The sequence below is a fragment of the Pituophis catenifer genome, unplaced genomic scaffold (assembly GCF_029215685.1).
Source record: "Pituophis catenifer annectens isolate HBS135680 unplaced genomic scaffold, rPitCat1.0.hap2 SCAF_13, whole genome shotgun sequence".
Lineage (NCBI taxonomy): Eukaryota > Metazoa > Chordata > Lepidosauria > Squamata > Colubridae > Pituophis > Pituophis catenifer.
The window spans coordinates 5,978,080-5,992,500 of NW_027256893.1; the positions used below are offsets into that span (position 1 = coordinate 5,978,080).

The 14,421-nt window shown below is 43.9% G+C and overlaps 1 protein-coding gene across 1 annotated transcript in view; it reads right to left on the minus strand.

The window, feature by feature from the left end:
• Nucleotides 1-14,421, minus strand: part of HSF4 (heat shock transcription factor 4) — a 49,638-nt gene that overhangs the window by 286 nt on the left and 34,931 nt on the right. Inside the window, exons 9-11 of the mRNA XM_070953126.1 lie at nt 12,496-12,714; nt 9,832-9,937; nt 8,225-8,290 (exon numbers count right to left, since the gene is read on the minus strand). Of these exons, the coding sequence (XP_070809227.1) occupies nt 8,225-8,290; nt 9,832-9,937; nt 12,496-12,714 (391 nt within the window). The remainder of the gene's footprint in view (nt 1-8,224; nt 8,291-9,831; nt 9,938-12,495; nt 12,715-14,421) is intronic.

Here is a 14,421-nt window from a genome sequence, read left to right on the forward strand (position 1 = left end):
GCCCTTGGAGCAATACCCAAAGGGCTACCCCACTATTTAGGAATTCTAAATTTGCCGGACTTGAACATTTTGACTCTACAAAAAACCACCTTACTCGGAACAGCTTACATTCTCCGACGATACCTTAACAGTTCCTAGGTCCTTGGTTAGGACTCGAGCTGCTGAGCTATTAACCAGCCTCAAAGACTGTGAATCTCACTAAAGATATAATAATAATAATAATAATAATAATAATAATAATAATAATAATAATAATAATAATCCCGTATCAATCATTAGCACCAGTCAATGGAAATTTGTGATGCATTTTTGAATGTTCAGTTAACTGAGTTTCATGTTTAATGAATAAAGTAAATAATAATAATAACAACAACAACAGTAACAATAACATCAACAAATTACAGCTTCCTGCAATAACACCAGCGGAATTGCAAAAAAACTGCACTACTTGGAACATCGTACATCTTAAGAAGGTACTTGATTGATACCTAAGACGCTGGCAGCAACCCGTATCAGCCATTAGCACCAGTCAATGGTATTTGTGGCACATTTTTAAATGTCCAGTTGACTGAGTTTCATGTTTAATGAATAAAGTAAATAATAATAACAACAACAACAACAACAACAACAAAGGCTGTGAATCTCACCAAAGATTAACCATAACAACAACAACAACAACAACAACAACAACAACAACAACAACAACAATCAAAACTACACAGTTATGGATGAAACATGCAACAGTGATACCCATTGTCATCGGGGCACTTGGTACCATATCCAAGAATTTTACAAAACACATCAAGAAATTGCAGCTTCCTGCAATAACACCAGCAGAACTGCAAAAAACTGTGCTACTCGGAACATCGTATATTTTAAGAAAATGCTTGGTTGATACCGAGGACCTGGCAGCAACCTATATCAGCCATTAGCACCAGTCAATGGTATTTGTGGCACATTTTTAAATGTCCAGTTGACTGAGTTTTATGTTTAATGAATAAAAGAGATAATAATAATAATAATGAAAACTACGGTACAACTATGCAGAGTTATTGACCAAGGAAAGGAGAGAAAAAAGTCGTGATGATTTTTTAAAAACTGGCTGATCCAGAACAGGATCAAATAAGAGAATAACAGAATAACAGAGTTGGAAGGGACCTTGGAGGTCCTCTAGTCCAGCCCCCTGCTCAAGCAGGAGACCCTGTACTATTCTGGACAAGTGGCTGTCCAGTCTCTTCTTCAACGCCTCCAGTGATGGAGCACCCACAACTTCTGAAGCCAAGCTGTTCCACTGGTTAATTGTCCTCATTGTTAGGAAGTTTCTCCTTTGTTCTATGTTGGATCTCTCTTCGATAACTTTCCATCCGTTCGTTCGTTTGTTCTTCCTGCCTATCCTGTGCCACCTTGGTAACCTAATGGCAGCCCTGCAGACTGGACCATGCAACCAACCACCAATGGAGACTGCCGGCCAAAAGAAAAGTGGTTGCGAATGCTCCCACTCTATTCATGGGAGAGTTAAGCGCACAAAATGTGGTTTGAATGTATTGAGAGAGAGGGGACAGGTCTGCCCTCATGCACAGCCCTCCTTTAAGAGTAGAAGACTCACTTCTTGGCACCAGATCTTACGGCTACCTTACTCTGACAATGTGCGAAAAATCAGCCAAGGGTCCACGCAATTAATTAAGCCTACAATCAGAAACATCTCTTGTGTTAGGAAATGGCTATTGTCTAACTAGTTGGTCAGGCAATATATAAACTATCAATACATGTTTGTCAAAAGGTATTATATTGCTTTAAGACTGTATTGCATCATCCTGTATCCTGATTGGCTAAGCTCTGTGGCCAATGTACTTAAGGGGAAGCCTAAATCATGGCTTGGGAACACGACACCATTTTATCTGCTTATTTGCTGTTACTCTCTACCTGTTCTCTCTGTATGATCACTGTTTGATCATTGCTACTTGTTGCTTTCTACTATTTATTGAATGTTTTAATACTAAACTTGTTCCCGTTTGAAACTCAAGAAGAACTGTTTTATTGTGTAATGACAACAACTGGTAAGAAGACTTTGTACTTGGAATATCCCTGAATTGATATTTTAACTATCGCCTTATCTGTGTATGACTTGGATTGTTATTGGACTTTGCTTTACTTTTTTTTCCTAAAAAGTAAAAGACTACCACAACTCAGTGTGTCAGTATATTAACTATGGTTATTCACTCTCAGCTGCTTTCATGTGCATACTCAAGGGGTACTCTGCTCAATAACCCATAACATTGGTTATGAGCCAAGAATATCCTTTAACATCTTGCCTTATTATACTGGCTATTGATCCATCAGCATCAAATACAGATCAGTGGTGGGGATTCAGCCGGTTTGGATTGGTTCGGGATTACCGGTAGCGGCAATCACAGGTGGGCCTGCTCCCCCCTGCCCTGGCGCTATGCAGTCCTATTTAGCCATGTTTTGGAGGCTGGGTAGCAGAGGTGGGTTTCAGCGGGTTATGTCCAGTTCTGGAGAACCGGTAGCGGAAATTTTGAGTAGTTCGGAGAACCGGTAGTAAAAATTCTGACTGGCCCCGCCCCCATCTATTCTCTGCCTCCCAAGTCCCAGCTGATCGGGAGGAAATGGGGATTTTGCAGTATCCTTCCCCTGGATTGGGGAGGGAATGGAGATTTTATAGTATCCTTCCCCTGCACGCCCACCAAGCCACACCCACAGAACCGGTAGTAAAAAATTTTGAAACCCACCACTGCCGGGCGGATGCGTGGAAGACACGTGTGGGAGCAAAGCACATGCGCAGGAGGACGGGGCGAGTGCGAAGCAAGCACACGCGGGGCGAACCGGTGATATAAATTTGTGAAACCCACCTCTGATACAGATAGTCCTCCACTTACAACGGTTTGCTTAATGACCTTTCGAAGTTACAACAGCACTGGAAAAAAAGTGAGTTAAGATTGTTTTTCACAGTTACGACCTTTCCAGCATCACCACGATCATGGGATCCAAACTCAGGTGCTTATCAACTGATTCGTATTTATGACCGTTTCTGTGTCCCCAGGTCAGGCGATCCCTTTAATTGCAACCTCCTGACGAGCAAAGTCCATGAGGAAGCCAGATTCACTTGATAACCGGGTTACAAACTTATCAGCTTGCAAGGATTCACTTAACAACGGAGGCAAGGAAGGTCGTAAAATGGGGCAAAACTCACTTTACAAATGTCTTGCTTGACAACAGACATTTGGGTCACAAGTCGAGGACTACCGTATCTGTAGCTGAAAGTATTCTCAGCATCACTGGGTATTAGCCAGGGTGATGTTTTAGTCTTTAGTCTTTTAGTCTTTATTTGATTTATATACCGCCCTACTCCCGAAGGACTCAGGGCGGTGAACAGCCAAACAATAAAATACATAAATACAAAATTTAAAAAACAGAATAAAACCGAATTAAACAAATTTGGCCCAGACAGATTTAAAACACCCCAATCATTTAAAAATCATTTAAAAGCAGATTAAAATTTACGTATTAAAAGAGAAAAAGGGGGAAAAGATTAGGCCAGGCCCGCCTGGTGGAATAAAAAGATCTTGAGAGCGCGGCGGAAGGTGCGCAGATCCGGAATCCTCCGTATCTCCGGAGCTGAATCTTGACAGTTGTTTAATTGTTCTAATTAATCAGTGGAACAACTTGCCTCCAGAAGTTGCAAATGCTCCAACGCTGGAAGTTTTTAAGAAGAGGCTGGATAACCATTTGTGGTTTAGGATTTCCTGGCTAAGCAGGGGGTTGGACTAGAAGACCTCCAAGGTCCCTTCCAACTCTGTTATTCTATTCTAAAAATAATTTTTTAAAAAATCACCTGATAAACGTCTTATTTACTGCCGAAATAAATACTGTGGGTATACATACGCGCATGTCTACATCTAACAAACAAATAGTCCGTGCATACACATACAATGACAATAAAGTTATTATTATTATTATTATTATTATTATTATTATTATTATTATTATTATTATTATTATTATTATTATTATTATTATTATTATTATTAAACAGTCCGTGCATACATGATGCCAGGATGAAGAAAATACTAAACTACAGTAGGTTGTCAATGACATTGTTTCAATTCACTATATTAAATGAATTAGTGGGGGTGGGGGTGGGGGAAGCATGATTGCTAATCTGGAAATAAACCTCCACCCACCCACCCCGGTTAATCTCAAATCCGAGAGGCTTTAATCTGGATTCTTGTCCTTTGCAAGGGATTTGGCTTGAAGAGCTTCTTTCAGATCTGGGATTATATTCTATAATTCCTCTACTTAATCTCCATAAGCAGTGGGATACATGATTTTTTTTTTCTTAAGGGAAAGCCGCTCTTCGGCAAATCTGACCTCTTAGGGGTGAGCGGGACCAGGATACAAAGGAAACATGGTTTCACTTTCACTTCCCGGCTGGACTACTGTAACACTCTATATGGGGCTCCCCTTGAGGAGCACCCGGAGGCTCCAGCTGGTCCAGAATGCAGCCGCGCGAGTAATAATGGGGGCGACCCATCGCTCCCATGTAACATCCATCTTGCGCGAGCTGCACTGGCTCCCGGTGGCCTTCCGGGTGCGTTTCAAGGTGTTGGTTACCACCTTTAAAGCGCTCCATGGCTTAGGACCTGGTTATCTACAGGACCGCATTCTGCCACCGATTGCCTCCCACTGACCAATACGCTCCCACAGAGAAGGCCTCCTCAGGGTGCCATCAGCCAAACAGTGTAGGCTGATGACCCCCAGGAGGAGAGCCTTCTCTGTGGGGGCCCCGGCCCTATGGAATGAACTGCCCCCGGACATACGAAGGATCCCCGACCTCCGTGCCTTCCGTTGTGCTCTGAAGACCCTATTATTCCAGCAAGCTGGACTGACAGGATAAAGGTTTTTTAAATTGGGTTTTGATAGGGGTTTTAAAATGATCTTAGTTGGATGTTTTAAATTTGGCCGAATGATTGAATTATTTTAAAAAGCTTTTAATTTTTGTTGTACATTGTTTTTACCATGGCTGTTCACTGCCCTGAGTCCCTCGGGAGAAGGGCGGTATACAAATATAATAAACTAAACTAAACATAGGTTTAAGATGAATTACAATAAAATATCATTAGTACTTTTGCTTGTTGTTTGTTCATTTAATAATTTCCTCCCTCTGGTGTCTGGGGGGGGGGGGAAATCACACTTTAGGAACAACTTCTGGAGATCTCTGATGACCACACTCCAAGAATCTCAGTGCCTGTGCAAGTTTATTTTATTGATTTATTAAATTTAAATGCCGCCCGTTTCACTGTCCAATGCAAATATGGGCAGCTAAAGATGAAAGAGGCCTGATTGTGCATGATGGAAAATTCACTTGGAAGTGATGCAGATCATAGCAATGTCCCGCTAGTTAAATTTCTGTGGGGTTATATTTCTGTGCTGATGAATGTAGAATAATAGAGCCTTGGTGGTGCAGCAGACTAAATGCTGTTATGTAGCACTTAGCTGCCAGCTGCCTGCAATTAGTGCGAGTTCAAATCTCACCAGGCTCAAGGTTGACTCAGCCTTCCATCCTTCCGAGGTAGGTAAAATGAGGACCTGGATTGTGGGGGCAATAAGCTGACTTTGTATAAAAAAGAACACCGCTTGGGGTGGGGGGGCAAAGCCCTATTAAGCAGGTATATACAAAAGTATGAAGGCTATTGCTATAAGTGCATTGTACCATTCTACCTGTGTCTACATAATAACAACAGTAACAGAGTTGGAAGGGACCTTGGAGGTCATCTAGTCCAACCCCCTGCTCACATAGGAGACCTGTATTAGGGATTCGAACTGCCGAACTGCCGACCTTTCTGATCGACAAGCTCAGTGTCTTAGCCACAGAGCCACCTAGTCAGCTCAGTGATATATCAAGCCTCATTTTATTAAAGAAACGACACTGGTCTTTCTTGAGAAAGCGATTATTCCTACTGGTGCAACTGAAGCGTAGATTTTGATCAGTTGTTCTTTGCAGTACTGCGGCCGAATACTTTAGCAAAGTTTTTGGGAAGGTGGCTCTGCTCTTCAGGCAGAAGGTCTCTTGAGTCTTGCCTGGGAAAGATTCCTGTTCGAAGCTTTGGAGAACAGATTGGAATCAGACTAACGAAGATGGAAGGGACCCAGTTCAGACCGGATCGCCCGATCCAGTAGCAATGGAGGCGAGTGGTTCGGAGAACCAATAGCAAAAATCCCTGTCCCCCCCGCCATTGCCCAGCTGAGCCGCGCAATCATCAGAGGCTTTTTTTTTAATTTTTAAAAGCATTTTTTCTACAACCTCTTTGGTCGAAAAAATGCTTTTAAAAGTAAAAAAAAAAAAAAACCTCTGATGATCGTACAGCTCAGCTGGGATCATCAGAGGCTTAAAAAAAAAAAAAAAAAAGCTTCTGCCGATCAGGCAACTCAGCTGGGATCGTCAGAGGCATTTAAAAACATTTTTTTACAACCTCTTTAGCCGAGGAGATTGTAGAAAAAATGGTTTTAAAAGTAAAAAAAAAAAAAAAAGTTGGCCACGCCCACTCAGTCATATTAAACCCCCCCCACCAAGCCACGCCCACAGAACCGGTAGTAACAAATTTTACATTTCACCACTGCTTGGAGGTCTTCTACTCCAACTCTCTGTAGGAAACGCTATGCAAGTGATGGAGAACCTTTGCGAGCGCATGTGCACGCTCATCTGGGCTGCAACCTGGAAGAGGAGCTGCCCAGGGCGCATGCGCATGCCCGAAAATAAACTTCTAGTTTCTGGCACGTATCTTCCGGGTTTCTGGCACGTATGCGCGCACAACGATTAGCTGGCCGGCACGCATGCTCACACAGGAAAATGGAAGACCATCTCTTCCAGTTCCCAGCACTGCTGCATGCAAAAAGGCCAGCTGATCGTGTGCGCGTGCGCGCCGGAAACCCAGGAGACGAACGGGCAAGGGCACACATGCCAGGCAACATGGCTCCACATGCCAGTTTGGGCACGCATGCCATAGGTTCGCCATCACGGCCCTATACCATTTCAGAGAAATGGTTATCCAATCTCTTCTTAAAAGCCTCCAGTGATGGGAGCACCCACAATTTCTGGAGGGAAGCCCTTCCACTGATTAATTGTTCTCGCTGTCAGGAAATTTATCCTGAGTTCGAAATTGGATCTTTCTTCGATAAGCTTCCATCCATTGCTCCTTGTCCTGCGTTTTTGTATTTACCAGCTGAGCTCATTATTTCTGAACTGTCAGACTTTCCGTAGCTTGCCAATTTTGTTATCAGTAAGCTAACTACGTATATCCGCATTCCTTTCTTTCTACTTCACTTTTTTCTTTGTTCTCTTGCCAAGAGAAGTCCGGCTGCAGAGATGTAGTCGGTAGGAACTTTACCAAAATGTAACAATTTAATTATTTAGATTAGTAAGATGTTTTATTTTCTTCTTTACAATATTTATTGTAAAGACCTCAGTGCCTTCCGCCGTGCCCTTAAAACCCACTTTTTCCAGCAAGCCGGGCTGCCTTAGGAAGAATTTTTTAAATTTTTTAAATGTTTTAATTGGTTTGTGGTTTTTTAAATTTTTGGGCCAAATTTATATATATATTAATTGTTTTTAATATTTGTATTTCGTGTTTTTAATTCTGGCTGTGCACCGCCCTGAGTCCTCAGGGAGAAGGGCGGTATATAAATTGAAAAATAAAATAAAAATAAAATAAATAAATTAGAAGATGTATTCCAGTTTTATTTTTCAAGAGTATACACAAGGAAAGTGCCATGATCCAGGCAATTACCCCAGGAAGGTAATGGGGCTGATTGCCTCTGACACTACACTCTGGTGGTTTGGAGAATAATCGACCCCCTCTTCTCAGTGACAGCCCCTCAAGTATTGGAAGACAGCTCTCATGTCACCCCTAATCCTTCTCTCCATTATGCTAGACGTACAACGGAACAATTCCCTCAATTCTTCATCATACAATTTAGCCTCCTGACCCCTAATCATCTTTGTTGCTCTTCTCTGCACCCTTTCCAGAGTCTCAACATCTTTTTTTCATATCGTGGGGACCAGAACAGGATGCGGTACTCTTAAGTGTGGTCTCACCAGTGCAGTATTGAAGTGGTACTGTTAACACTTCGTGTGATTTTGATGCTATCCCTCTGTGGATGCAATACCACATCTGAGTGCCTCCCCTTCTGCAGGTCCGTCTCTTACCCCAGGCAAATCGGCCTCCACGTCATTTAAAGTCCACTCACTCGATGGGATCATGGGATTGAAGGCCTAGTAGAAAGAAAGAAAAAAAGATACTCAGCTTGCTTTGGGGTCAAATGCACAGCAAGAAGCAACCAGTGATGTTGTAATGCCTGCCAGAGTCCTTCCCTCTTTGCAGATGATAGCTAGCAATAGGGAGCGAGAGAGAACCGGGCCAGAAGATAGGCTGAGATCTAAACAAGCAATCAGCGGTGTTGTGATACCTACCAGAATCCTTCCTTCTTTGCAGTTGACAGTTAGTAATAAGGAACCAGAGAAAGCTGGGCCTTTAACACGCAGTCAGGCTGCAGCTAGGATAATGAAGCAGGAGGGAAAAAAAACAACTGCTGCCCTCCAATCAGGACACAGAGTTGCAGGCTAACCAGCATACGTCAGCAGCAGCGAACATAGAAAGGCGACAACTCCGATCTCGCAGCATACCCACATACCTTCTAAACTGAAAGTAGGGGCCCGATGATGACAAGTTAGAGAGCTTGTCGAAACGTTGCCAAAAAGAAAACTTTTAAAGTGTTGGTTAGGATTTTAGCCAGAGTTTCAAAAGACCTTACAAAGTGTTTTGTTGGGATTTTGGAGGATCTTAAACTGGGATTTTAGCCAGGATTTTAAGCATTTCAAATAACAGACTTTTAATGACGCAGGAAAACACCCAAGATTTTAACTTTTTACATATATATAATATATGTATGTATGTATGTATATATGTTTTCTGAGGTTTTCACGGGTATTTTTATGTAGGTCTTTGTTATTCGGGTTTTCTCCCACGTAAAATTGGAAGTGTTTTGGCGACGTTTCGATGAAGTCTCATTCGTCATCTTCAGGCTGGTGTTTTCGACTTCATGCTTCTAGGAAAATGTGAGATCGCAGCTGTTTCTTCCTTTTAACTGCTAGTAGGGGTGTGAACTGATTGGGTGGGAGCTTGGCTGTGTTCTGATTGGGTGGAGGTGTGTTCTGATTGGTTGGGGGTCATTGTATTAATCCTATTTAATACGATCAATTGTATTAAAAGGGAGAAATTCCACTCCCTTAAATGCAGGTAGTCGGCTTACAGCAGTTCATTTAGTGACCATTCAGTTGCAGTGGCCCTGAAAAAGTGATTTATGACCATTTTTCAGAGTTACGACCATTGCAGCATCCCCGTAGTCACGTGATCAAGATTCAGACGTTTGACAACTGGTTCATACTTATGACGGTTGCAGTGTCCTGGGGTCACGTGACCCGCTTTTGCGACCTTCTGACAAGCAAAGTCCATGGGGAAGCCAGATTCACTTAACAACCAGGTCACTAACTTATCAACTGCAGTGATTCACTTAACAACTGTGGCAAAGAAGGTCGTAAAATGGGGCAAAACTCACTTAACCAACGTCTCACTTAATAACAGAAATGTTGGCCTCTATTGCGGTTGTAAGTCGAGGACAACCTGTAATCATTCAGGTAGAACATCCATGGTGGTTGTTTTTTTTTAACCCCTCTGATGTTTTTCAAGCTTGGCAACTTTAAGACATGTGGGACTTCAGCTCCCAGAATTCCTCCAGCCAGCTTAGGGAATTTACCTCCAAAGATCTGTTGGTTTCCAGGCTGTACTGCGGGTTTCTTAGAAAGATCTGAAAGCCTTCGAAATTCAGATCAGCCCCATCCCAGAGATCAGGAATGACTGTTCTGAAGAAACACAAAAAAAGACAGTTGTCCAGAAAAATATCAGGTGACCGTTAGATCAATCAGAATAGAGCCGGAAGGGACCTTGGAGGTCTTCTAGTCCAGCTCCCTGCTCAAGCAAGTGATCATATATTCCATATCAAACATGTGATTGTCCAGTCTCTTCTTAAAAACCTCCAGTGATGGAGCACCTACAACTTCTGGTGGCAAGCTGTTCCACTGGTTAACTGTCCTCACTGTTAGGAAGTTTTTCCTTAATTCCAGGTTGCTTCTCTCCTTGATTAGTTTCCATCCATTGTTTCTTGTCCTGCCCTCGGGTGCTTTGGAAAATTAGTTGACCCCCCCCCTCCTCTTTGTGGCAGCCTCGCCAACTCCCCACAAAATCACCAAATCCCACATATATTTCAGCATTCTCTCCTGAAATTTCACCAATTCCCAGATGTCAAATCAGAACTCGCAAAGTTTTAGTACTCTAGTACGAAATAGGAGCATTATCGTGTAAAACAGTGCTTCTCAACCTTGGTAGCTTGAAGATGGGTGGACTTGAACTCCCAGAATCCCCCAGCCAGCAGCGCTGGCTGGGGGATTCTGGGAGTTCAAGTCCACCCATCTTCAAGCTTCCAAGGTTGAGAAACACTGGTGTAAGATCTTACCAAAAGCTTACAAAATTTCAACATGAAAGCCGAACAATCTCCAGCAGATCAGGACAACAAAGAAAGCAGGAGTAAACTTTAAATCCAGGATTTGGAGATCATCTCGTATAAAAACATACCGAGGGCAACCCCAAAGTTCTACATACAGGCAATCTTCAAGTTATGACTGGTAACTTGGCAACCATTCAAAGTTACAATTGGTCAGAAAAAGGGAAATTCTGAGGGTCGGGGCCAGTGGTGGGTTCCGCCCTGTTCCGCCAAGCCAGTAGCGGTGACAATATGACGTCACCGAACCGGTTCTACCCCCCGCCCCCCCAGCGTTATTCTTACCTTTTATTTGGCCCCACCCCCAATCTATTGCTGCCTCCCGAGTCCCAGCTGATCGACTAGAAGGAAAAAAACTGTTTAAACTCTTGCAGTGGGGCTTCAAAGGGCCGCGCTACAGCTGATCAGTGGTAAAAGGCAGTATGGTGGTAGACCAGTGCCTCCAAAAGTGAATGAGTAGACCGGTGCCTCCAAAAACAAATGGGTAGACCGGTGCCTCCAAAAACAAATGGGTAGACCGGTGCCTCCAAAAACAAATGAGTAGACCGGTGCCTCCAAAAACAAATGAGTAGATCGGTGCCTCCAAAAACAAATGAGCAGACCGGTGCCTCCAAAAACAAATGGGTAGACCGGTGCCTCCAAAAACAAATGGGTAGACCGGTGCCTCCAAAAACAAATGGGTAGACCGGTGCCTCCAAAAACAAATGAGTAGATCGGTGCCTCCAAAAACAAATGAGTAGACCGGTGCCTCCAAAAACAAATGAGTAGACCGATGCCTCCAAAAACAAATGAGTAGATCGGTGCCTCCAAAAACAAATGAGCAGACCGGTGCCTCCAAAAACAAATGAGTAGACCGGTGCCTCCAAAAACAAATGGGTAGACCGGTGCCTCCAAAAACAAATGGGTAGACCGGTACAGCTCTGCAAGCAGTTAAAAGCCTGGTAGACCAGTACCTCTGCTAAATCCTAAAGAATTGTCACATGACCATCAAGCCATGCCCACAAAATAAGCCACGCCCACAGGACCAGAAGTAAAAAATTTTAGAACCCACCCCTGGTCAGGACCCCCTTCATAATGATGTGACCAAACATCAGTCACTATATTTATGGGTGTTTGCAGTGTCTCACATTCAGTGGCACTTCCAGTTTTGGCCAAACCACACCAGTGGTGAACCATTTCCTTAACAACTGTGGATTCACTTTAGCACAGTGGCTGTCTTAACAATCTTTGTTATGGCAAATGACTGCAATAAGCAGGCTCCGTTTCTGTCGTTTGTTGAGGACTACCTGCAATCCATGTTTCTGTTCTGGACTCGGTTCCATAATTCCCAACCGGCATAACCAATGAACACAATGGTTTGGGGCAGTGGTGGGATTCAAATTTTTATACTACCGGTTCTGTGGGCGTGGCTTGGTGGGTGTGGCAGGGGATACTGTAAAAACTCGATTCCCTCCACACTCCAGGGGAAGGTTTAACGTTTAACTTTATTTATTGGATACTCTGTTTTAATTGTCTTTTAACTTTTGTATTTTCTGTTTCTTATTGTTGTGAACCGCCCTGAGTCCTTCGGGAGAAGGGCGGCATATAAATCCAATCAATCAATCAATCAATAAATAAATAAAGTAAGTTACTGCAAAATCCCCATTCCATGAGTCCCGATCAGTTGGGACTCAGGAGGTAGAGAATAGATGGGAGCGAGGCCAGTCAGAATTTTTACTACCGGTTCTCCGAACTACTCAAAATTTCCGCTACCGGTTGTCCAGAACTGGTCAGAACCTGCTGAAACCCACCTCTGGTTTGGGGGTTATCAGAGCTGCAGTCTAAGAGAGCAGGATCGCACTGCAACAACACTGGGTGCCTCACCTGTCCAAAAATGACCGTCTTTCCTGGGGCTGCAAACACATTGGCTGCAGATCATCGCACCTTGTCCTCCCATCTAAGACCGATTGGACCACAGTAATGGGCAGCACAGGGGGCTCAGGACAGGAGTTGTACCCAACCAAGGGAACAGCAGGACTAGTGAATGTAGCTTTCCTGTCCGGACCAGCGGCTTCTTCCTTGATCAGCAGAAGATTGGTTTCCCTAGAACGAGAAATAAGTCCTCCCCATGTTCTGCCTTTCTTTGCTCCACTCAACTGGCTCCAGACTCTTCCTCGTCCTAGGTAAAGGTAAAGGTTCCCCTCACACATATGTGCTAGTCGTTCCCGACTCTAGGGGGCGGTGCTCATCTCTGTTTCAAAGCTGAAGAGCCAGCGCTGTCCAAAGACGTCTCCGTGGTCATGTGGCCGGCATGACTCAACGCCAAAGGCGCACGGAACACTGTTCCCTTCCCACCAAAGGTGGTCCCTATTTTTCTACTTGCATTTTTTATGTGCTTTCGGACTGCTAGGTTGGCAGAAGGTGGGACAAGTCATGGGAGCTCCCCCCATTACATGGCACTAGGGATTCGAACCACTGAACTGCCAACTTTTCGATCGACAAGCTCAGCGTCTTTATAAGGCCTTATAAAGCGGTACTAATTTTTCACGTGGTTTTGATTCTATGCCTCTGTTTATACAACCAAAGATTTTATTAGCTTTTTTGGTGGCGGCTGCACACTGCTGGCTCATATTGAAGAGCCTTGGTGGTGCAGTGGACTAAAGTGCTGTTAAATAGCACTTAGCTGCCAGCTGCCTGCAATTACTGTGAGTTCAAATCTCACCAGGCTCAAGGTTGACTCAGCCTTCCATCCTTCCGAGGTAGATAAAATGAGGACCCGGATTGTGGGGGCAATAAGCTGACTTTGTATAAAAAAGAACACCGCCTGGGGAGGGGGCAAAAGCCCTACTAAGCAGGTATGTACAAAAGTATGAAGGCTATTGCTTAACGCATTGTAAGCCGCCCTGAGTCTCCGGAGAAGGGCGGCATATAAATCGAACCAATAGATAGATAGATAGATAGATAGATAGATAGATAGATAGATAGATAGATAGATAAATAAATAAATATTGAAGGGATTGTCTGTTAATCTGTTAAATACGAGCCAGCAGACTCCAAAGTCCCAGTGACATAATCAGTGGTGGATTGCCCCCGGTTCGGACCGGTTTGCAAGAACCGGAAGTAAAACTGGCGGGAGGTCCCGCCCACCACCCCAGATGTCGTCATCAGTGATCTGCGCATGCGCAGAAGCTTCTCCGCATGCACAGAAGGCGCACGTGTGAGCAAAGCAAGGCACGTATGTGAGTGAAGCAAGCGCGCGCACGATCCCGTTGCGAACCGGTGGTAAAGCTAAGTAGAGCCCACCCCTGGACATGATGTACATGTCACTTTGTTGTCCAGCTGAACTAAAGCACTCCCCACAAAGCCCCCATGACTATTGGACATGCTGGCTGGAGATTTATTGGAACTGGAATCCAAATATTCCAGTGAGGAAGAGCTATGGAGGACAACCAATGATGGATTTAGTATCAGGCTAATCTTGTTGGAAAGCACGTAAAAAACGCAAGTAGAAAAATAGGGACCACCTTTGGTGGGAAGGTAACAGCGTTCCGTGCACCTTTGGCGTTGAGTCATGCCTGCCACATGACCACGGAGATGTCTTCGGACAGCGCTGGCTCTTCAGCTTTGAAACGGAGATGAGCACTGTCCCCTAGAGTCAGGAACGACTAGCACATATGTGCGAGGGGAACCTTTACCTTTACCTTAATCTTGTTCCATATTGAATGAATGGCTGGAAAATCTGATGGAAGTAGCCAAGATGGCTAAATTGACAGCTTTAACCGAAGACAAAAGAACAACCAACTTCATTTC